This window comes from Blennius ocellaris (genome assembly GCF_963422515.1).
Source record: "Blennius ocellaris genome assembly, chromosome: 11".
Lineage (NCBI taxonomy): Eukaryota > Metazoa > Chordata > Actinopteri > Blenniiformes > Blenniidae > Blennius > Blennius ocellaris.
The window spans coordinates 10,058,188-10,083,324 of NC_137660.1; the positions used below are offsets into that span (position 1 = coordinate 10,058,188).

The window sequence follows — 25,137 nt, forward strand, 5'->3', positions numbered from 1 at the left end:
CAGCCAACCGTTCAATACGTCCTTTAAAGTCTATCAAAGATGTTCATATTTCAGAATGGAGGCTGCTGCAGTGTCTATATTGCATTTTGGTTTCTCAAATGTTTGTGTACAGACATCCAAGCACGTGTAACAACCTTTTCCAACAACTTTAAAAATTATCTGATTATTGAAGCTGTAGTAAATTACAATAAGACTATATATTTTGTGGAATGTTTACCTTTTGATTTTTATCTTATTTGGGATAAAAAAGTGTTTCATCAGCTGTTGAATATTTCTGCTTGAATTGTTTGTCCGTTTCTCCCATTCCTTTGTGAATCTCTCCGACCGAGATGAGTCACATGTGTAACCAAGAACATTCTGTTATTTGGCATTTAGTCTCCCATCTCAAGTTTCTTTGTTTCAAATTCAGTTCCACCCGTCAGTCCCGTTTCCACGAGCACCAAGAAGCAGAGCGCTGCAGTGGCCGGATTATTCAAGTGACCACACAAACCAGCTTAATGTCATGTGATTAAGGTAACTGCACTTTTAAAGAGACCTCAGATGATCTCTGTACAACAAGACGTCTTTCTACATGTGTACTCATTTACTGAATTCATAAAAGGTTTGGAAAGAAGTTGGACTTTGACAACTATGCTCATACCTGGAGACACGTGATAATAGATTATAAAGTGTAAAGCAGGAATTTTCCCCTTCTTAAAAACAACTGCATGGGAAATGTTAAGTTTTTAACTCGGGTACACTTTTTGAAATGTGCTGGATCTTATCAGTGGTCTGTAATAGATTGATGAGTTTTCTGGAGCCCAGAAAGAAAGAAAAAAAAAAATAGTTGCTATTGTTGCAACAAGAGGTGAAACAAATTGTTCGCCACGTTTCCTAACTTACAAGACGACTTCACACTTGCAACTTATGATTTCAGGTCAATGGTGAAAAGGTTGGCTGCGGTTTGGACACACGTAGTTCAAGCTTCACAGATGAAACAAATAGTCATTTAAAAACACACATTTAAGCCGAGAAGCACGACAAAAGAGAAACGAGTTAGCGAGACACGACACACGGGGGGGGGGGGGGGGGGGGAGAGAGGGGGAGTGGCGGTTTGTAAAATGTCTTTACAACACGGGACAAACACGACACGGAGACACACAGTCCATATTAGGGGGAAATGGTTTAATTTGGAGACAGAGGCAAAGAAACACACCACACATAAACAAACATTGACCAAAATAAAGAACAAGAGTCTTTCGGCTACACACTCCGCTATGGAGGGGGGGAGGGGAGGGGGGAGAGAAAAACAGAAAAGTCTACACAGGTTAAAAAAAAAAAAGCAAGGCTCCAACTAAACAAGTTTTAACTTTTCAACTAAGACAATTATCCACACAAGTTGTAGTAATCCTGATCATTAAACTATATGGACAGCACAAGTACTAACATGAAACTTACCACGACTTTAGAGGATCCCAAACCCCCGCCCCTCCCCCTCAACGCAATCTCAACCAACCAAGTCAGGAACGTGTCGAGATCTCGCGTCAAAATCATAAATCTGTCTTTTTTTTTATTTTAGAGGCGAAAAAACAAAACCACAAAAGAGAAGGGGGAGGAAAAAATAATTTGCTTGACACCACCAAGAGGCCGAAATGCGAGACCTGGTCGAGGCGAGGCCTCATTGAGAGGCCAGACAAATTGTTTTTCTTTCTTTTTTCCAATATAGAATTTTCTCCTTTAATTTCCAATATAAAAAAGCTTCACTGGTACAAAAAGACATATGAACAACCAGTTTTGTAGAAATTGGACAGCCTGTGTGTCTTTTTACTTTTTCAAATCCCACCCAGTTTCAAAATTAACCAAAAAAAAAAAGGTTATTGACTGAAGAGGAACAAAGAAGTGTACTGCGTGTGTGTGTATAATAGAGATCACATCAAGATGCACTCACTTTGGCTTTCATCAAGACAAGACAAAAAACATCTATTAAATAATTGGTGGAACGTGAACAAAGTCCTACCGATTATCAGACAGGGAAAAATAACACTTTTTTTTTTCTTTTCTCTTTTGTTTTGAATCAAGACAATATCTATAGAGATGCAAAGCTACCACACACTGTCAACAAAGAAAAAAAAAAGAAAAGAAAAAGCACTTCAGAATGTGAAAGAAAGAAGAAACAGTGATTGTTAGAGCTCGATGGAGATTTGTGATGGAAGCCCCTGAAGAGAGTCAAGTTCCTGTCGGGACTGCTGTGAACTGTACATTGTGCTTTTTTTTGTTTTGTTTTTTAATCGTTTCACAGTTAAACTAAATCGCTGCAATCATTTCAGCAACTCACACACATCTACGTTCTACTTCCTCGCACAGCAGTGAGTCAGAGTGGTAACAGCACACGCGTCCCACTCCCACTAAAAAAGACCGTTAACCCTCGAAATGTATAGGGAAGTTTTATTGTTTATCTACAGTTTTTTTTTTTCTTAACCAACTGTTCAAATTGAGTACATCACAATACACATTTACTAATAACTCAACACACAGTAAAGGGGAGGGGGGAGGGTGGGGGGTAAAGAGGGAACATTAGCAGGTGACAAAAGCTTTCATGACACTGGCATAAATACACACGAAAAACAAAAAGGCGAACTGCAGCAATCTCTAAACCAAGGCCTAATAAGAATGTGTAGGCAGTTTCTAGACGTATATATGGCACTTTGAATATTGTATTGCATTTGGATAGAAAAAACACACCGTAAAAAGCACATGCCCATATTAAAAGAGAAATCGGGGGGTGGGGGGGGGGGGGGGGGTACCTTGAAAATTCCCGGGGATGGTAAATCACACGACATTCTGCAAAAGTGATTCGCGCCCACAATTGTGCTTAGCATTTCCTTTACAAAACAACCACGCGTCCCCCCCTCAAGCACTGTGTCAAATTTGGTACCGTTCTTTCAAAGGTTGTTTTTTTTGCGTTTTGTTTTTGTTTTTTTTGGTTGGTTTTATTTGGGGTGGGGGGGGGGAGGGGGGGAGAACGGACATTAATGTGTTTTGAGAAAGAAAGAAAGAAATCCAAACTGAAAAGGTCTAATGGTGATACTTTGTGCATTTTGTGTCATAATCCTGTGCGAGTGTAGTTTCACACACAAAAAAACCCCTGAGTTGACAACTCTTTAGCGCCACCAGGTACACGCAGTTTTTAGGGAACCCATCTTTGAGGGGTGGAGGAGGGGGGGGGAGTGGTTTTTACCAGGGTCATTTCAAAGATGTGTAACAAAATACAACCCTGATAAAAAAAAGTGTAAACTTCCGTGTTGGAAAAAAATGGAATGTATTTGTAAACCAACACTATAGTGGTGGAGTCGGACGTTTTTTTTTTTTTTTCTTCAAAATGTGCTGTGCGTCGTCGTGGACAACTCAAACATGAAGCTAGAAGTCACTGAAGCAAAAAGCAAGACTGTGTGTGTGTGTGTATGTGTGTGTGAGAGAAGTGTCCGCATTCTCTTCTTCAGGGGCTCCCACAGAAAGTGTGTGTGTGTGTGTGTGTGTGTGTAAAGAAAGACTAGATAATATTACAGCAAAGAAAGTCAAGTGAATTCGAAAAAACACTGAGTTTGACACATGGGCACTTTTTAACAAGAAGAAATCAAAACAAGACATTGTCTGGCATCTGAATGATTAACAGACATTGTAAAATCATCTTTTTAAACACGAGGCATCCAAAACTAAACCAAAGTGAAACAACAATCTAGTATTTAAATTAGTCAAGATAAAGTCGTAGAAAGCTAACAAGACGTACCATGGAAGTTCAACACTTCTTTAAATGCGGGGGGGAAATAATTAGCCTCAAATGTGACCCTAAAATAAAAACAAAATCTTTTTATTTTATTTTATTATTTTTTTTAAATCAGAAGTCAAACTTACAGCTAAAGCAGAGGAATTTAGGACTGAATATGTTTAAATCGACTAGAAATGACCTTCGAACGGCCACGATAAGCAAACTGATTTTTAGTCCTCTTTTAAAAATGCAATATGCTGAAGGACCCCCCCCCCACCTTGCTCCCTCCCTCCCCAACACAGATGACATTACAACATAACCTACAAAAAAACCCAAAGTTTTGCCTGGGTTCTGTTAGTTAAACTTCTATAGATTCAATGGTATAAAATATAGGTAATCTAAGTGTGCATTTAAACCACAGATTGTCTATTTGTGAATCAGTTCTAAAAAAGTTGACTCATGTAGGTAGTCATTTCTCTAAACAGAGCAAATGTACCTTTTATTGTGCCATCAATAGTTCAAAGAAAGAAAAAAAAAAAAGGTAAATACACTTGAAGTTTTTTTTTTTTTTTGTAAATGAAATGAAAATAGATCTTCAAATAAGCCTTGGTGTAAATCTTCACACTGCCCGCAAAATGTAGAGATCGTTACAGAGCACTGAGAGGGATTTTACTGGTCAGACTTTCAAAAGTTTTGGAAAGTGGTCTGTAAGCCGTTTGTTTAAGAAGCCAACATATTGCTAATGGCACCATGTAGCACAGCTGTGTGCCAATCCCTGTATTCAACTTTCAAGTGAACTTTACTGAGAGAGGTAAAAAGAAAGCAACAGAATATTTAAAAAGAAAAGAAAAAAAAAAGCTAAATTAAAAATAAGAAATCCCACAGGTTTTTAAAACATTTGCAAAAAAAAAAAAAAATAGACGGTCTCTTAAATGAAGTCAACGTAGATACGTTTTCACATTGATTTGCTTGACCTCTCTCCCACCTGTCACATTTCTATACAGAAAAAAGCACAAAAAACAAAAACAAAAAAATGAATATACATGCAGAGAGAGAGAGAAAAAAAAAAAAATCAGGTTGAGCTAAGGTCAAGGTCAGTGGGTGGCCAGGTATTGGTCAGGCGAGCTTAGAGAGACATCACAGACAATGGTGGGATGATGAGGCCAGGAGTTTGGCTTGGCTTTCAACATCATGAAGACATGCTAGGCTAATGATGAGCAAACAGGCATGGAGATTTGTTCTAAAAAAGGAACAAAAACACAAAAGGAAGAGACAGTGGAGAGAGAGGGAGAGAGAGAGGGAGAGAGAGAGAGAGAGAGGGGGAGAGAAGAGAGAGAGAGAGGAAGAAAGAAAGAAAGAGGGAGAGAACAAAAGGAGAGAAAGTTAGGGGCACGGCACAAGAATCATTTAAGCCATGAGGCACAAAACACAACAAAAAACAATGCCAGTCACCACAGACAGTAAACAGACAGAGGAGTGAGCGCACCCCGCTGTCCCGACACACAAAAACAATACACAGATTAAGGAAGTGACACTACCAGGGCGTATGGCAGAGACTCCGACATGCACAAACTGTATAACTTGGCACCCAAAGAGATCCATCGAGAGCCAGTCCCTCGTGGGAGACGTGGAGGATGGATGGAATGACTGGAAGAAGTTGTTAATAGAGAAACGGCGAGGTAGCCTAGCTCAAGATGGCGGAGACGATGAAGGTGGGCAGAGAGGAAGAGAGAGGAGGGGGGGAGGGGGAGGGGCTGGGTGAGGGGTTTTAGAGTGCAAAAGATTTTCACGGGGACGACGACGGGGGGGGGGGGGGGGGGGGGGGGGTGAGACGGACTAAAAACAAGGGAACAGCCAAGACGCAGGCCGGGGCTCGGGGCTCGGGGGTGGACGGCGCCCCGGCTGCAGCCCCTTCGACACAACGAGCGAATCCTCAGTCGACCGTCGGTCTGGCTCGACTTCAAAGGCAATGAAATGGCATGGAACACACACCTGACGCTCTCCACTTTAACACAGTGACACAAAATACCTCCAGCGAAACACTGACTCCAGTGATAGTCATAAATAATCATATACATTAAAATATTTCATCGGACTCAAAATCACATGAGAAAAACCGCAGGAATGAGATACAGCAAAAATGTGGAAATATCATTGCAACAACGTTTTGTTTCGGTTTCTCATTATCGGAATAAGGTGACTCTCCCTCCCGCGGCGGGCTCCTTCCCCCCGCCCCTCTGAGTCTCTGCTGTGGTGACCTTGGCTGGAGGGTGAACTTACCCTAGCAGTGCTAGCATTAGAGCTGGGGAGGGGGGGAGGCCCCGGGGCAAGGATCAGTAGGGTTTGCTGTCGTTCTTGGAACGCTTCAGCTGGACCTTCAGCCTCTTCATTCCGATCTGGAAACCGTTCATGGCCTGGATGGCGGCTTGTGCGGACACGGGATTGTCATAGCTGACGAACCCTGGGGGGGGGGGGGGGGGGGGGGGGGGCGGAAAAAAAGCAAACAAAGACACGCGTCAAACACCAAACTGCAACTTGACACCCGGGGGTGTTTTTTCACACGTACGACCATCTTTACCCCAAGAAGGTGACCTCTGGAGCAATATGTGGCGCTGCTTTCTCCCACCATTCAACCGTACGGCTGACATTGTTCAGACAGACTGGATTACTCCACTTTGCTGATCACAAGACTAATGACTAATAACTCAAAACTTTACACAGAAATTACACACCGTTTAGTGACAGTGATTAAAATCTATCCCTCACACTCTTTTCACCAACATCTGAACTTTAACTCAAATTCACGTTCTTCATCCAATCAAATCCATAAATGTATATAAAAATAGTAAATTAATAAGGTATCGTCCATACTAAATGTACACATGAGTGATTTTCTTTAAAAACAGGGATGATCGCCATAAAAACAAACTTTGGCCAGGTCTTACATGAGCATTACCAGTCTATGTACCCTGCAGTAACCTCCACAGGAAGCTTCATCCACACCCCAGAAACTAAAAGACCACTTTCTTCAAGGGCTTCACATGAAAAGCAGTAACCCTCAGGAGCTCATCCTTCTGTGATGTTTTCCCCAACCGAGAAAACAAAAACAAATCCATGCCGCATACTGTGCATGCATCTCAGACAAACAGGAAAAAAATCACTCATGCTTTTATCAATAAACCAATAAATGACTGCGCTGTTATAATTTACCATGTAATTAATTAACTCCATAACAAAATAATGAGGGGGGGGCTTCTAGCTACTTCTAAGTGAGGACCAAGTCGTTGGTGGAGAAGCTACTTACCAAAGCACTTGCTCAGATTGGTCTGTTTGTCAATGAAGACTTTGGCAGACACCATATTTCCAAAAGGCATGAACATCTGCAGGAGATCCTGGTCCCCAAACTCCTGGGGCAGGTGGTAGATAAACAGGTTGGCTCCCTCTGGTCCTACTCCATTTGGCAAGAAACCCAAACACTCAAGTTAGACGGACACTCAGAGACACGCCGCCGGTGGTGATCAGACGAAAAGCTCATCTCTACTCTTTACCGCCCTCGTCCCTGGAACTAGCGCCATTTACAGAATGCCAGCGTGCTAGGTGCGCGTCGAGGATCTGCTTACCTTCCTTCTGGCTGCCCGCGAGGCTCTGCTGCAGGAGGGACTGGCTGTAGAGCGAGGGCAGAGCGGAGGCGGTGTACTGCTGCATCCCTGAGTAGGCCTGAGTCAGCGCGTCCATGGAGCTGGCTGCTGACCCGTTGGCCATGGAGGCTCCCAAACCGCCATTCATGGCCCCCATGCCTGCCGCGCAAACATAGGACGGTCTTACGCTCTCGAAACAAAGATGCACCGCTTCCAACAAATAATGTGGAAATTGGGACCCAATTCATTAAGGATGTTGAACCAATTATTTATTCTTCTTTTTTTTTTTTTTTTAAGCCTTTTGCCTTGTCATGAGTTATTTCAGGAACAATTCAACCGGAGCGCCGTCATGCATAAAAAGAAGCCTAAAAGAGTTTCCAGTGCTTCTATGTTTGCAATATTAAAAAGGGCGTACGTGCACATCAGGCACAGACTGAATAAACAGTGAGGTTTCCGAGCTTTAGCACCACGAAGGGCTCCGGTTTCTTGATGGCAAAAACAAGCATGGCGTTCAGCCATACGGTGCAGGTATCAGAGGGAATCGTCTCACCACCGACGCTGCTGGTGAGAGCATTGAGGCTGTTGAGGCCCACGGAGGTCCCGGTGAGACCCTGCAGGGTGCCCAGGGACGCCAGGGTGCTCATGGCTGCGCCGGCACTGGACGCTGCAGTTGATCCTGCCGTTCAAAGACACACGGCGAGTCACCTGCTGCTCTTGTCACTTAAAATCCTGAGACGTTGTTGCAAACTTAAGTCTTGTGACACGGCCGAGAGCAAGCACTCATTAAGATAAAACAAACAAAACAAACAAATAAAACTAAAAGCAAACGGTCCTCTTATGTGCCCGGTTCTTTAAAAGCCACCATATGGGGGAAACTCGAGCAGAAGGAGTCGGTGTAAATTTACCCAGATTACAGCAAATGAGGGCTCTAATAAAATGTTATATGCGGATGATTAGCTTCCATAAAATAAATGAGGAAGGTCTGAGGGCTGTTAAGCAAACAGTAAATGAGGGTAATGAATGAGTTCAGCTGCCAACTCGACTGGCTGTAAATTTTCAATGCTTGTACCTTTCATCCAAAAGGGATTTTCACATTTAAATTGTTTCACGTGAAGGCAAACGACAGGAGTCTCAACAATTCTAGGCTGACAAAGTTAAAAGACTCATAAGCAACATAGAAATAAAAGAAACTACGACACTGCCCGTGGGTTGGGTGTTTGGCGAGGGACACAAAGCAAACGACGAGCTCCATATACATCTATAGTGTGTCACGCTTCATGTACCTGGACTGCCCAGAGCTCCCAGGGCTGCAGCGCTTGTGGACAGGGCACTGGTGGAGGTCGGGCTGCTGGAACTTTGGGCTGCAGCCGCCGCTGCCGCCAACGTGGCCAAGTTCTGCAGCTGGAGCGGATTGACGCCAGCTGCGTATGACAGACACCCACGTATGTGATCAAAAACCTCCTGTGTTGCTGTGGAAGATTACTCCCTGCTCTATACAAACAATACCACTTTAGGTTTTGCTACAGTTTTCTGATGGTAGATTCATGTCCCGTTGCGTTTGGCTGGTCAGTCATATCATGGTTTTCACAGGCCTGTTCAATTACTCCAGTCAGCTCCGCAAAAGAACAAAGGTTAATAGTGGAACTCAGCCGGTTTAAAAATTGCCTTCAAGCAATTGCACAATAGTGATTAAGGATGTCCCAACATCAAATCACAGCATGGAACACGTTTCCCTTAATACCGGCTTTCAATCTGACCCAGTCAGGAAGATGTGTTATTTGTCTTTCAGCCGCCTGCGTGGGCTGGGAACAGCAGTACCGATTATTAATGTGCCACTGATCTGAGAGTGTAATGTGACTGCCAAGAACCGTGTGGGCGTGGAGACGACACCAAGTCACAGGGTTGGTGACATGAAAAGTGGAGCCTGTTCATTTACACGCCGGGGCTCGAGACGCGCGAGAGGATGAACTCACCTCCTAGCCTTTGAATGCCATTGAAACTGCCTTGGCTACTGGTTGACGTGGCCTGCTGCAGCAACTGTTGACACACAGAGAAAGAGTAAACTAACCAGGGATCCACCAACTGTATGAGACGGGCCCATTGCGAGTTCAAAAACACCAGCTTTATTCATGGAAGTCATGGCTTTGGCATTCATTTTCGCAACAAGAAACCCAATACTGCTCAGCTGTTCGTGTTTAAGTCACATGTTCAGCTCAGATTTCCAGACAGCACATGCAGGTCACATGTTGGAGAAGGACTGAGGGGGGCTGCCCACCCTGTACAACATTAAGATACGTTCTGACTCAATCTTGGAACACACAATGTTTGTGCGTTTGTAAGACTACATTAAATATATTGTTCAAAACATGACTGCAAAAAGAAAAACGTTCTGTCAACTTGAAAATGTTTATAAAATAATATTTTTTCGTCACTTTGTGCAATCCAACAGAAAAGAGCTTCTTCAAACGCATAATGTAGGGAGAAATCCATACGGCTCATAAATTGTACACTTACAGCAAGATACTGCGGTGTCAGGTTCCCCAGGCCGGCCAAGTTTCCCCAGGTGGAGGCGCTGTTGAGCTGCTGAATCTGCTGCATGAGCTGCTGCTGCAGGCGTCGCTGCTCTTTATCTCTCTGTGTGTCGGCAAACTTTACCACCAGAGGTGAGGAGCAGCCCTGAAGCGGTGAGGAAGTACAAGAAGTTAGACCGGTTCAAGAGCACGTGAGCGATGCAACCGCTTCTTTACCGACACAAGGACGCGGTCGCTGCAGAGAATCTTTCTTTTAAAAGAGGGGATTTCGCTACGCCTCAAGACAGCTGTATGCCTGTTGCATTCGTATCGAAGCTAACACACAGAGGACATCTGCCATGCATAGCTGAGCCAGGCCACATTCCAAAAAAAGGGGGGGCACAGGACGATGCTGCAGACTGTGAATCATTTTAACACTCTGCAGACTGAACAGAGTCCACAGATAAGCAGACAACAGATGGACACAACATTTAAAAAAAAAAAAAAAACAAGAACCCAACAAAACACTCAAACGAGGATGTCAGCAGACATTAAGAAAATGCATTACAATACACAGAGTCTCGCAAACAGACAAGTCACATATTGTTCAGACGGACGCATGGACGAGGCATGCGGCGCTTAAAGTATTCTGAGAGTGGAGAGCGAGACGGGGACCAGGCTGGAGGAGGAGGAGGGGGGGGCGGGGAGGGAGGAATGGCTTCTGAACCAGCAGCACCTCCCCATGGCAGCTGAAAAAACCAGGGAGGAGACGATATGGAGTGGGGAGAACTAGGTGGCGCCACCACTGGGGCCCTCATTTAATCTAGTGGTCATGTTTGGTTGGGCTCCTAATTAGACTTGGTCTGATGCTTCACTGGGGAGCCTCTGACCCGCTCGCTGTCAAATTACTGCTGCTCTACTTCCACAAAGAACACACTTGCTGGTTATGTGGTAAGGCGGACCCAGTTTTTGAAGAAATGCAATGGAGTGGCTGCTCCAGTCCAAGTTGATTTCTTGTTAACCTACATTTACTGGGGTGGCTGGTTTTCCTCGCGGCCCAAAGTGTCGTCCCACAACCACAATAAAAATGCCAAGGCCCGAGAGCGTAGTTAAATGGTACTAAATGAGATGTCGTCTACACCAAAATGAGAGATGACAGCTTTCATGGTGTCTTGTTAGTTCTGAATTCAGCTGCTCTGTAAACCTCTTTGTTTCAACTTTTATTCAATTAATTTGCAGACCGCAATGTAATTTTTAATTAGCAAGAGTGGTTTTTGGAAATGACTCATGCTCTGTGATGAATGGACGCCATCTGCTCGAACAGGTTCATGTTTCCAACACAAGGGGGCAGCAAAATGTATGAGGGGGGGGAAGGGGGGAAATGACAGATAGGTGCTAAGGGGTACAGTACCTCCATAGTTTGAGAGTGATGCATGGTTTTGATTGCATTCTGTGCCATTGACCTGGTAGCAAATGTGACAAACGCACAGCCTGTAGGGGGGGAACAATAGGAAAGGGGGGAGGAGGGAGGGAGGGACAAAGAAGAAACAAAACAAGACAAAAGGTTTGGACAACTCGTTATGAACCCCAAATAAAGACATTACAGTACAAAGAATGGCAACTCCCAAGCACACAGAAACCACCCTCACTGGTTAGCACACGGAGAAAGAACACAACAAGAAAAACAGTAACACATGTCACATGAGCACAGTGATCGACGGATTAAATTGCCACCAAGAGAGGCTCGGCTGTGTGGCATCATGGTGAGACAGTCAACATGATTATATACACAGAAAATGCACACAAAAATAACACACTGAAAGGCTTTGATTCACTAAAATATTTAAGGCCGGCAAACATCAAAGGCTAGAAGAGCCCACTTCTAATGACGGCTACATTCGCCTCATCGCATACATGTACAACGGGGAGGAGGGAAAGTAGGACGCGTCTCCGCCGTGCGCTTTTTACATTTTGCAGACACGTCGAGCCCCTATCGGAGGCTTTCTGCGGCAGAGCGCTATGTAGGAGATGCAACGACAGGCTAATTCCAGCCTTTGTAGAGTGTGATGAAGGAGGTGGGAAAGGAGGAGCTGAGCCGCCTGCCAGCTGAGCCTACGAACACCAGCAGCCAGCGGTTGCCAAGGCGACGGGCCATTGTACCGGACAGCGAGTGCAGTGGCCCTTCACTGCGAGATGTGGAGGCCGAGTGTCACGGTGATGGGGAGGGAGGGGGGGGGAACACAGACTATGGGGATGGAAAGGGTGCCACTGGAGGTGAATAGCACTTGATTTGGAGGTGGAGGGTTTGGAATGAATAAGTGTGGGGGGGTGTATAAATACTTGATGAGAATATGTACTCAGCTGAGCTGAAGTTGGCGATTGTGAGGCTGAGAACGCTTCGGCTACATGCTGAAAGCACTCCTACCTCTGCTCTGGCCATCTGGTCCCCGGAGAATCCGACACTCCTCGATCTGTCCGAAGGACGAGAACATCATTCTGATCTCGTTCTCGCCGTATTTCTTAGAAACCATCCCGATGAAGAGTTTTCTGTCTTCTACCGCTGAAGGAAAAATGAAAAGAACAGCCATTCAGTTAATAGAAAACAATAATAGACCTATGAAAGTGGCAGATTCTTCAGGCGCTAAATCTTGCACCTCTTTTTTTTTTTTGTTGCAGCTCTTCATCATGCCGCCACATTTCCTGCCTCTCCTTCACAGTGCCAGCCTCTTGAAAATAACTAACTTTTTGTGTTCTACTTCTTTGAACATATCATGAATACATTCTCCTCGAGATGTTATATACCGGTACTACTCGTCTTTTAAAACCGTGTACGATACAGAAATTTGGTATAGACGTTCGGTGTCCTGAGCTGCATTTTGGATTCAGACAATTCTACCCACCATTTTAAGACCACAAAAAAATATCCACGCCTCCCTATAGGCCAGTTATTTTACTTTTCCCTGTAGCGTCATCATGTCTGCCTGCTGTCCCTGATCATTTCAAGTGAATGCACTTACCAGTTGTTTTCTCACTGTCCGCAGGTTTCATCTGGATAGGATGATGCATCTGGGGAAAAGATGTGGATAATATAGAAAGTGGTTAATAGTGCATCTATCGCCGCTCTAAACTATCCAGGTGCTTTGGCTTCGTTATCGCATCACAATGGTGTCATATCTTTGCACTGCACACATTCCTGCCAACTGCTTGTTCTGTTCGAAGAGCATCGTCACTCACTGCTCAGATTCAGGAGGAAGTGTCTGCAGGCTGCTGGCGGGGATCAAATTCTCCAGTATCCAATTTCACTGCTTGCTATAGTGTCGACTTGTAATTGAACTTATCGATTCTTCCTGTCAACATCCCTCATCTGCTTTAGAACAATTTCCGAGAGATGGCTGACAGGCTGGCCGCTTCGTTATTGCTTTCAAATCCATGTTGATTTGTCTTATAATTCTCCATTTACACAATTGTATTACATAGTGAACAAGGTGTGGCCAATCTGGGCAGTGAAAAAATTATATTGTGAACATGAGGCTCATTTTCGAGCTTGTGTGAGAGGACGCTGTAGGATTTGTCATTTCAAGACTCCCTTATTCAAGAATGCTATGAAAACTTATGAAAATATATATTATGGCACGTTCGCAGGCCATGTGATGTGAAAAAAAGGAAAAAAATCTTGCATGAGATGCCTGAGCAGGTTGTACTTATGAAAAGTGGTGGGTTTGTTTGTGACAAGCACTAAAGAGAAGCAGACAGATGGCCCGCTCAGTATGGGGACTGGCGAGCGTCACTGACCAAGGAGAGAGAGGCACAGAAGGGAGAGAAAACAAAAACTGGGAAAACAAGCTTTTCCACTGCCGCGCAAACCAAACTCAAGTCACCTGCAGTCGCTGCCAGTAACAGTGGGACCTGGGACTCAGATTTGAGAGCCGAGCTGGTCGACCACAATTTATTTGAGATGTCTGGCTGATTGATAGTGGACCAATGAAGAGTGCTCGAGCCGTACACGCCGCCTGCTGGACTCATTTATCAAGGCGGCTCAATATTTACCTGTAACCTCACTGACGGCAGCTCTTCTTCGGAGATACTGGGGGGATATTGATTTAATTGATGGGCAGAGTTGTTTGCTATAGATTTAATGGATTGGAGGGAGTACTTTAGAACAATATACTGTGGAGACAGATTTGTAGAGACTTAACAAGCTGTTGCACTTATTCCAGTCGACTGGGCTTTAATCTCACCAGATAAAGCATGGGAAGCATCAAAAGTCCATGTTCCATTGTTTAAAAAAACAAAAAAAAAAAAAAAAAGAAAAGACTCCTCTCTACTTCTACATTTAACTTTGGGAAGTAAAAATAGAGACATATGTTAATAATTCACGAAGACAAGCATTTATTAATTTGCTCGAGATCGTGTAGATCAAGTCCTGGACCTCAGCAGACAACTTCCCGCCTCGTCAGGCACACTTTACCCAATACCTCAGTGTGTTGGGTCATCTTATCGGTTCAGGGGCAGCCCTCCCTGTAGTGTCAGCGATACTGGAGGCTGAAATATTTCTCTGGCCAGACGGGCGTTCAGCGGACCGAGAGCTCATTATCGGCCAGCACAGAGCTCACCTTCCACATTCGGGATGTAGAGGGGCTCAAGCAGCTAAAAGCAGTCCATGCTGCGCTTACTCACCCCACTTAAGGTCTTTATGTTGTGCAGTGCATTCTGGGCCTCCAGTGCAGCTTTTCTTGTATAAAAAGTTACAAAACAGCATCCTGCAGAGGAAAGAAACAGACAAAACAATGGGAGGAGAGGATGAGAAAGACTGCATAATAAAATATAGCGCAGACACAATAAATGTAACACCAATGCTGCAGAGGAGGAAAGATGCTAAACGGGTGGAAGTATATTCTCTGTATATCACATGCTGTGGACATGTGACAGGATATTCTGGGCACGCAGGAGTGTGTAGCCGGGACACGGGAGCAACAAGATAGTTGAAGGCTGCGACACAAACCCAGAGAGGCCCACTGGGTTAGATGTGTATCAGGAGACAATGATGCACTGCCGGCAGGTCAACGCTGCTCAGGCAAGCTGGGACACGGGAACCAGCGGATTGGACTGAGCGTTACCGTATTACATAAGAATCCAGTCCCAAAAATATCCCGGCACATACACATACAGCGGGCGAAAGCGGCACAAAGAGGCAAGTAGGAACACGACTGAGAGCAAAGAATAAGAATCGAGGGAGAGGAGCAGTGGTGGGGGAAGGGGATGAAGAAAAGAACAGGGAGGGAGGGGAAAAAAAAAAAAAAAGAAAAAAAAAAGGGGCTCTCATCCTTCCGTCCCAGCAGACCGCCAGTGGCGTTCCAGCCTGTCAGTTTCACTGGGCTGGGGAAGTGGAGCACTGCAGCGTCTCTGACCTACATAGTGTGTATTATGCCGTTACTGGAGCTCCCAGGCCGCGGGGAGGGCCGCTGAACTCTAATATGCATCAAGCTGCACTCTTCTCTTCTACAACCAGCTGAGCGCTCCCTTTCTCTGCTGTTTAGTTCGGCCTCTGATTTAGTGGCGCTAAATAAACCTTCTCGAGAGGCGTGATCGGCATCAGATGATTTTTTCATGACCTGCAGTGGATGCGACCTAAAAAAAGAAACCTGCTCTAAATCCGGTGGCTCCTCAACAGAGCTGTGGCGAAGTAAACAACCCAAATTGAAGTGGGATTACAGCAATTTCAACGAAGAAATCAAACTAAAGCGGGATTGATGACATAAGAACGGCGTGCGAGGTGTATTATGTGGCACGTAAATAAACAAAAGCCAGATAACACCATGTTCCTGTGCTCCGATAAATCGCCAACCACTTCTCCCACTAGACGTACGACGACTGGGAAAAGGGGAGAACAGAAAAATTGATGGGCGTCAACTGCAACAAATTCCACTTGCACAGTCTGGGTAAGCCAGAGATGGCTGTGATCAGACGAGATTATCTATTAGAATACATTACCATAGCATTAACATGTCAATAGGCCATCACAGCTGAAACTCCAGAGAACAGAGGTGGAGCTCTGTTGAAAAGGGGGGCTTTGAACTCTGTAGCCTCTCAAATGGAGCAGTGTCAAGAGCATATCGAGAAACATGCATGCATATATATATATATATATATATATAGACTGCGTAAACAAAATGAGGAGTGACTCATATCTCAAACACTATTAGATGTTCACACACATCAACTTTACAGAGGTATGACAGAGGAATAAATGTTTTTAGTGGTATTAAAAAAACTAAATTTACAGTTTTCTGATATATTGATGTGCAATTAGCTTGTGTGGACCTGTAAAAACAACACAAATGACCAACAAATTGCAAAAAGGTATACAATAGTTTCAGTGGCATGATGAGCCAAACTTCAGCTTGTAAGGTTAAAGAAACCACTGATTTATTAAGCTCCAGTTTGTCAGGGCGCCCCCCTTTCTCCACCAACACTTTGACAGACTCGACCAGCAGAAAGGCAGCAGAGAACATTTCTCAGGCTTGAAAAGCTCCGAGCAATGTCTGACCGGACACCTTCACCAACAGTTGGGATTGGAAACTACTGGTCTCAAAAAACATTGTTCATTAAGCCAAGCGTCAAGCGTCATCCTACGACATTCAAAAAGCACAAGGTGGATTAATAATTTCCCACCACGGTGACTCACCTAACCAGTGAGGCTATTGAAATGTAGGCGACCCAGGACACGTCTATTAGGAATACCGTTACTTTATTCACCTGCGGTTAGTTACGGGAGACTGAGCACTTCCAGTGGCACTTTGCAGCTCTCTGCAGACAGCGGGCATCCACTTCGCAGTCTCCTCTAATTGCAGCCTAAACTGAATCGCTCAACTCAAGCACCATTTCTAAGGTGAGCGCATCGATGGACGCCTTAATGGAAAATTGCAGTCAAGTAACACTATTCTCGCACACAACGCGGTTTTTAAATCACTATGGCAAAGCACAAAAAAAGCTGAAATTGTTTTCATAATACGGTGTTCTGAAAAGGCCGTTATTTAAACCTTGAAACAAAAGAATCTTTTTGTCTGCGAGCACAAACACAGCTGCACCGCATTTGCAGACGAGCAATGTCGTATCTCGCTGGAGGGAAGGGTGAAACGTGATGAGCAGTGAGTGCTTGACCACTCAAAGCAGGTCAACACGGGCAGAAAACGTGGCCATAGAAATATTTTCAGGCCAATATTCATTGTAGTTCTGGCACCTAAATTTATTGTAAAAAATTGAAATACATCTCGGACGAAAAACGAAATAATAACGCTCAGTGCCAATATATCAGGCATGTATAACCCAACAGTGAATTAAACAACATTCATTTGTGTAAACTGGCACACTGAACCATAAAACCATACCTTTGCTCTGAGGAGGGTTCTGGTTGCGGTCACGGAGGATGTTGATCTGGTGCACAGCTCCAAAGGGCTCAAATAGTTCTTTTAGTTCCGTTTCCGACCAGGAGCGTGGAATCTGTCCCACGAACATCTTGATGGAGTCGGCGTCCGGCTGGTCGAGGTGTTCCAGCGACCCGTTCATCTTGCTGCCGTTTCCGTTGCTGAGAAGAAAATAAAAAAGAACTTGTCAGGACACGCGACGGCGTTACGATGGCGGTCCGGCGTGGCGATTCAGTGTGTAGCCAGCGTGCTTGAATATAGAAAGTTTCGTTTTCAATGACAATACAGCACTGCATCAACTCATGTTCACACCAGAGTATCCAGTTCCTTCAAGCCATCGATACCGTGTGACGCCAACTGTGGAGTCATGTGCAAAGCCTCAAGCAAGCGGTTTGCTTCAACAGGATGAGCTTCCATTTAATTGATTTTAGGGCATATTGCTGCAACCAACAGTTCAGGCTGATGACAATAAACACAGTAAATGATGAACGCCTGTGTTAATGAGTGAACATAAACGGCTCCAGGAATCAATACATGAAAACTGTTACAAATAAAAGTGTGGTACAAATTATAATTCAGTTTTTTATGTTCATCAAATGGAAAAGAAGAAAAAAAATCACACATTTTAAGAAAGTGGGCATTTCTGTCATACATAGTATCAGAATGATGTTAAAGATCTGTGATAAGTTGACGAGATAATAAGAACTAACCATTATAAAATTTAGGAATGGCACACGAGTTAAAAGCTCTACATAGTAGGAAGTGAAGGACAACATAGAACACAACTCTTTATTCTTAAAAAAAGAACCAATACAAGCCGTACTTTTACTTGATTAATAAAGTACTGACAAGATTTATTTGCCACTTGCTCATCTGTCGGCTCAGTTTAGATGCGAATGGTCAGCACTTCTCTCCCAGCAGCCCTTCAGACTGAACGGGGGTGGCGTCTCCTCAATATCAGTACGAATTAAATATACTCTCAATATTTCTCAAAAACACTCCTTAACAACGACGAGGGGACGTCTTTTAAATACAAACATTGTACTGAGCTGTAAATTTGAGTGGCTCGACTTAGTACAAGTCTAATAGAGATAAATGAAACACTAAATGGTGGCAGTTTGCTCGGAGGCAAGCCTCAGGGACAGAGAATCGATACCCACCGGTGTACCTGTGACTAGAGCACCTTTGTCTCACTCTCTCACACGAATCAACCACACAAACATTTCCTGACAGGAACAAGAGTGCTGGGAACCAAGTGTGAGGCGGAGCGACGCGCGTTCACATGTGCAGAGGCAGAGAGAAAAATCGCGGTACGTGTACAAAGACTTGTGGTAACAGTCGCTGTGGTGCAAATGAGGTTGGTCTGGAACAGAGCGAGTCTCATTATTACTTCGAAAGATTTTCAAACGGACCTTTGGACACGAGTCATCCATCGCTTACAAATTGAGCCAAGCCGTTCTGCAGAAACGCCAAACTTAAATGACATGCTAACGAATCACGCTTCAGCTCTTCTGAATTCCAACTCCACACCCCGGGGGATTTCAATACTGTCCAACGATGACATACAAGAAGGAAAAAAAAACAATGAAATGAAAGCCTTGCACATCCAAAATGTAAAAAACCAAAAAACCCAAAAAGGGGGGGGGGGTTTGTGCCCCCCTCCCACGAGCTTGTAACAGCTACACAAAAACAGCGGTGCAGAGCTGGAAACATCCAAGGATGGCTGGTGAGCAGGCAGAGGGCTTGTAGTGCATCTCCTCCGCAAGGCGCTTTGGCGATGGTACAGAGAGTAACCTACAGCCTCCTTCACCACAGCAGGGGAACAATCGCATATTGTTCCCCTCATGCTGGAGAAGGCTATTCACCGTTCCACCGCCACACAATGGGCCGAGTCAGTGAGATGCTTTGGGAACATGTCGAAGGCCACGTCTGCTAGTGCCACAGCGCTGATGTGTGACACCATTTATCCAGTTTCGCCAATGGCACTCTTGATGCCATTTTGCTGGAGGACCTTTTGATGAAATTTTACTCTGGGCCGAGAAAACCCAGACTTCAAAACCGGGATTTCGGTGGGAGCATTCAAATCCATGAAGGCGTCCATTGACACGGCATCTCCTTTACATTCATTCAACTCCCAAAGCCACTGCAGCTGTGCATCTTCAGCTTGAGAGACTGTCTGGCTGTGTAACCGCAGCAGTGTTCGGTGGAGCTGCCCACCCACACCATTTTATTACTGCAGAAATAGCTCATCTATACAGCTCAAACACAAAATCGAATAATAAAGTTTCCAGCGTGTTTTCTCAAATGTATAACAAACTCAGAATGTGGCTGTATCCTGAGGCATAATGTAAAGAGCGGTAAACACATGAATACTCAACTGAGGTCTGCAGCTAAATCTGCAGAACCAAAGTATTAAAGTTCAGAGAGCTTTCAGATGTAAGAGCATTCAACATTTCAAAAACAATTCATTGGGATTACTCTCTCATACACGAGTCACAAAAACACGATTTTACTCTTCGCTATTCACATCTCGGGGTATTTAAGATGTCAGTAATATTTTAAAAAATATATATATGGAGCAATACTGAGCTGCGATATTACTCATTTTCATGCAAAGCAGATCTGCTGGTGAAGACCTTGGACAACATGCAGTTTCCTCAGAATGTCTTAAGGACAAATGAGTCTCAGTGACGACCGTTCACTGTGGGCTCAGTGAGGTCACACACACTGACAGAGTTAAGTCACATCACCACTGGTACTTCTCAAACCGGTTTCTTTTCCCAAGCGACAAGTACCACAATTCTAACAGACGTGGGAAATGTGAAGATGGACCATTTTAAAATGACAGTTCAATTAATACGCTCCCTCTTTAACCACCTATTTGTTCTACTATCCTGCTTCGCTGCTGCAACACCAACTTTCTCCGTCTGCGAGATCAATAAAGGATCATCTTATACCATATGGATTGGTAAACGAGAAAACATTTTTGCTACTTGAAAGAAATTACTGCTAAACGTGTTTTTCTTTTTACAGCCAAAATTAGTGAAGGAGCTGTATTTCCTTATGATATGCACCAGCTCAGTAAAACCAGCAAATGTCATCAGGCGCTTCAGTCCTACATACATACAGAGAAATAATTTGTCCTCTCACTGATTACATTATTCTGCTGTAGATTTAATTAAACGCTGTATAAAAAGCCTTGGCAAGATGTTGTTGATAAAAACACAAAAAAAGCAATAATTTATTCTGTCAGTAATGCTCAGTCCCTGTACCATGTGTTCTCAGACAGCAGTAATGAAGTCTTTTAGCTGAGCTTCTACGAACAGCCCTGCGATGTGGCAGCTCGTCGCTCTCCAAGACGCCCCACAGCAGCTGACGAGTCATCCAAAGCCACGACAGTTGCATGCTTGCTGCTGCGTCCACCCCCCCACCCTCATAAAAACAGGTGATTTATTTGAACCATGTGGCCGTCCTGTTGGGGAGCTCTGACCGCGCAAGTATGCCAGCGACACCTCTGCTGTGCCCGTAATAGAAGGACGGCCAATTTGCCTGGTTATGGACATGATTTTGAAAGCTCAGCGTTGTACGCTTGGGATATTACTCATCCTGAAACCACCAGGGGGCACAGCAACAACACATGTCACATGATTATGTACAGATTTCTCACCACTAAGACAGAAAGCAGTCCTACTGCTCAGTATCACAAGTGAACAGTTGCTACATTAAAAGCAAAGCAACCAATTTTATAAATACCAGCATTTAGTTAATGCTATATAGACCATGTGTAACAGTGTCAATGAAACTTGTGTTAATTAAATTATTGATCAAACAAATCTTGTCAGGGCAATGATACAAACACTGGTGAGTCCTCTTGTTTTGAGTAATTGCCAAAAAACAGCCCAGGGCAAAAGATCAAGTTTTACAATCTGCAGCACACTGATGAAACGCTTCATCGGAGAAGAAGAAAAGCCACGGTTCACATGCACACACGTAATGCTTCAGCTAAAAGAGGAAAATCATTTGAGTGAAACAGCTGTTTGCTAGTAATACCCCCCCCCCCCCCAAAAAAAAACATGAATTTGCTTTTTCTTTCAGGAAACCAACAGCCCTATAAGCTGATGAGACTCAGAATGCCTAATGCTGTGGTAATATCTCCGACAGCTGTCAAGTGGAACATAAAGGCTTTCTCTTCTTGCTCCATCTAGTCTCTGTTGCTCCAAAACCGTCCAATATTCTTTGATAGGTTATTTAAGGCTGCGCAAGCTGGAAATAAACATATCCTCCTGAAAGGCTTGAAGTTCTCCCTTGTAAACTGGCCACAGGAAAAAAGGAGCGTTTTATTTATTTATTTTTTTACAGACGGAGTGCTGTAGGACCCTCGAACAAGAATGGCTCTGACTGAAAGTTTGAAGAAGAAAAAAAAAACATCTGACAAATATGAGCAACTGACGAAAGGGCAGCACAATGCGTGTTCTTTTATTTCCATACTAAAATTATCACAATATTTTCTTCATGATATCAAGTCTGATGTGGTTCAAAATGGCCTCATTTCTCTGTTGCATTTCCACATGATGGAGACAGACGTGTTCAATCAGCCTCTGAATAGGCGGCGTGTTAACAGACGGCCGGCATCTGATGACAAGGCCTGCTCCATTAGCTACATAATCAGACCCGGGTGTCCCTGGTGGTTACGGACGACGTTGCTGAAGTGAAGCTGGTGCGAATCGACACCTGACTGGATCGAGTTGGCTCGCACCTTTTTGGCAGAGAGTGCTGGAGCGCAATTGTAAAAACTTCAGGTGGGACCTCACATCATTTCAAATAACGAGGTTAACGGCTGCCTAAAAGCATCAATTAGACTTGATTACTTTATCTGGAAGCGCTTATTGTCCAGACACATTTGTTCTCCGCCCTAATCTGTGACAAGAGGTTTGTTTGGGTTATAAATGTGCAGTTGTCCAAGTGTTTGCTTTTAGGTAACGTTTACAAATCGTACAACGGGAGTTACTCCCTCAGTTAACCCTGATTATTAACACTTGATGGGCGTGTTTTGAAAACATCGCACATGCCAAAAACACTACTTGAGGAAGTTTTGAATACTGCATAGACTGGCTACAAAATATATTATGGATTTTACTGCCATCACAGTAAATATTCCCAATATACATATTGCCGGATTGCAATAAGATATTTCAATGCTCCCCGCTCGGCATTTGAACAAGTTATGGTCATCAGATGAGAGTCCTCGATAGCATCGGACTTCATGGCATCAAGATTAAACTTTACCTGGCACCAGTTGGCCTCATGTCAGAAACTAAACAGGCAGAACTGCCAAGAAACCTCTGAAATGCTGCTGGTGGGAAGTGCTGGACTTTACTTTAGTGCAAGTGATATTACAACACTGCCGTGTATTGTATGTTGAACCAATACCCTGCAGCCCTACTACATACAAAACTTTAGTCAATGTGGGCTTTAATAAAATTGTATTATCAATATCCTGACACAAAACACAGATACGTTCTGCTCTATAGTGGAAGACATTCAGGAGAACCTTTTAACCTCTCCCAACTCAAAACTATTGCAGCTGCTTCCGACACGCACCGTTAATAAATAAAACCTTTCTTTCCCAACTCCACTTCATGTTCACTGAGGACACAACACATACCGAGACACCCACTGACATCTATAACAAACTATTAGGCGCCACAAGCTTATAAATAAACTGTTCAAAAGATGATTCGTATTGGCTTTTTTTTGTATTCGGACTAATTTAAGTTGTTTAATGTGCGTTTAGAAGACAAAACAAACACCGCCAGACACCACTGCTGACAGTAGGAACGTCACAGCACCCAAAACTCGGCCTTGTGCAATTTATGCTCCACGTAACCTGTTTGTAAAGATTATGAAAGACTTTGCCCAACCTTCAGTCACACAGCCACAGTACAGGTAAAAGGCCAGCAACAGGATTGAGAGCATTGCCAACTCCGGCAAGCAGAGAAAGCTGAGAAGTAGGCAACAGCCCAGATCGGTGCCATCCTTCCTTCGGCCCGCAACATCTGGCAGCGTGGCACTTGCTCGTCGTCGCCACCACCTCCACCTTCGGCAGAGAGAACAGAACAGCTGGGCCAAGCAGCCCCAGTACCCCGATCAACAGCTCCCTGGCCACAACAAAAGGCATCACTGCAACGCTTCAGCTCACTGACATAGCTGTGTGGTGGTGTTGACTGCCAAAGGATCACACTTAAGCCCCGATAGTCACTGGAAATGTCAACAATCACAGGGATAAATCAATCAAAAGCCCCTCTAGTTAGGATCTAGTTACTAACTCACTATCTTCAGGTCACACGGGACCTCTTCTAATAACATATCAGAAGTTGAAAAATAAAACATTTGCCCCCAAAATGTAAATGAAATTGGCAAATGTACTTCTCCTCTCATTGCTTTTAAGAAATTAGAGCAAACCCTCATATTCCAAATGATGATTGAGGTTAGAATAATATACTATCGTCAAAAATCTAGAATAAAAGGAGAGGTGGAGATCCCAATAAGCTAATTATTTATATTTCCTGACCAAGCCCAGATTATCTAAATTAAAGATAAATGTCGGTCAAACTGTGGCCTGTAAGACTATAAAAAAAAAAAAAAGTCCTGCTGTGCTGAAAGAGCAAACAGTCACATTTTCAGCAGACTTGTGAATTCAGGCTGTACTTTGGAAATGTTTTAGTCAAAAAGGGGGGATTATCTGACACGAGTTACACGTGAACCTTTGCACACAAGAGAGCCCCCCCCCCCCCCGCTGGTGTTTACATGTCCTGTCACAAGATTCCCATTAAGTGTCTCAATAATGTAGCAAACCACGTGTTTCTTGGGTGGTTCGGTGTGCAACTCTTCCTCCAACATGGACGGGGAGCAGCGATGGTTGCGAGCTAGCCGAGCTAGCGGCTAACAGGGGAGGGGGGGGGCCGGGGTGGGACTCGCTGGGAGTGCGCCATGCGAGTCGATAGCACCGTGTTATTCAACAAAAACCCCACCTATATCGGGTTACCGACGACATCAATTATTCACCAACTTTATCCAAACTTGTCGACCACTTCCCCCCCGTTTTAAACCAGAACGTGAGCGTCCGACGCTCTTGCCGTTTCGATTCAGCACACTTCCGAGGAAACTTGTTTTAGCCGTGGCCAACTACCAACCGCCGCGAAGCCAGAGCCCCCCGGGTGGATTTAATGAGATTGAAGAAAGACACAAATAAGCCTCGGGGGGAGGGGGGGGTGTAGTTGTTAAAGACTCGGCATTTATGTTCCGATATTTTTTTTTTGTTTCGTAGATAACGAAACGCGTGATCTCCGGAAGCACATGTAGCGCGCGACTACCACCGCCAGCAAAATGCGTTTTCACTTCGCCCCGAGACCGAAAACGAGCGTGTTTTTTTTAAATGCCGCCGTCTGTATCGCGTCGCGACACGTTTTATTGCCGGAGTTAAGCACAACTTTGTGGCCCGGGCGGCCGCGGCGTCGCCGCTGTTCGCACGGTTAGCATGGTTAGCTTCGGCCGTTAGGCTATCGCGAGCTAACTCCCAACTCAACTGTGTTGCACGCACACACACACACACACAAACACGTCCGTCAATACCGAGCGTTAAATAAAAAAAACAAGACGCAGAGCCCGACTGTTGAACTACTTACAGCGAGTCGCTCGAAGTCAATAAGCGACTTTCGGAAAGAGGGTGGAAATCCAGGTCGTACGTCGAAGTCATGCTCAAAAAAAAAAACAACAATGAAAAGAAGCGACGTCCGTCCGCTCCGCTCGGCTTCACTCCA

General features: G+C 44.4%; 1 protein-coding gene across 2 annotated transcripts; it reads right to left on the bottom strand.

Moving 5' to 3' along the window:
* Positions 1–4,052: 4,052 nt before the first annotated feature.
* Positions 4,053–25,137, bottom strand: LOC308136311 (CUGBP Elav-like family member 2). 2 transcript variants are annotated; one of them, XR_013936826.1, is made up of 14 exons: positions 25,003–25,137; positions 17,282–17,478; positions 14,571–14,653; positions 12,911–12,959; positions 12,319–12,453; positions 11,305–11,384; positions 9,898–10,059; positions 9,357–9,420; positions 8,667–8,804; positions 7,934–8,059; positions 7,366–7,542; positions 7,050–7,196; positions 6,026–6,206; positions 4,053–4,985 (listed from the first exon to the last, which is right to left on the bottom strand). XR_013936826.1 is itself a non-coding variant. In XM_080504599.1 (13 exons), exons 1-13 carry the CDS (start codon positions 25,071–25,073, stop codon positions 6,079–6,081), a joined length of 1,557 nt encoding a protein of 518 aa, XP_080360725.1. In that variant the 5' UTR covers positions 25,074–25,137; the 3' UTR covers positions 4,053–6,078. The 2 variants fall into 2 exon arrangements, 1 of the variants encoding a protein (XP_080360725.1); XM_080504599.1 differs by having other exon boundaries at positions 4,053–6,206.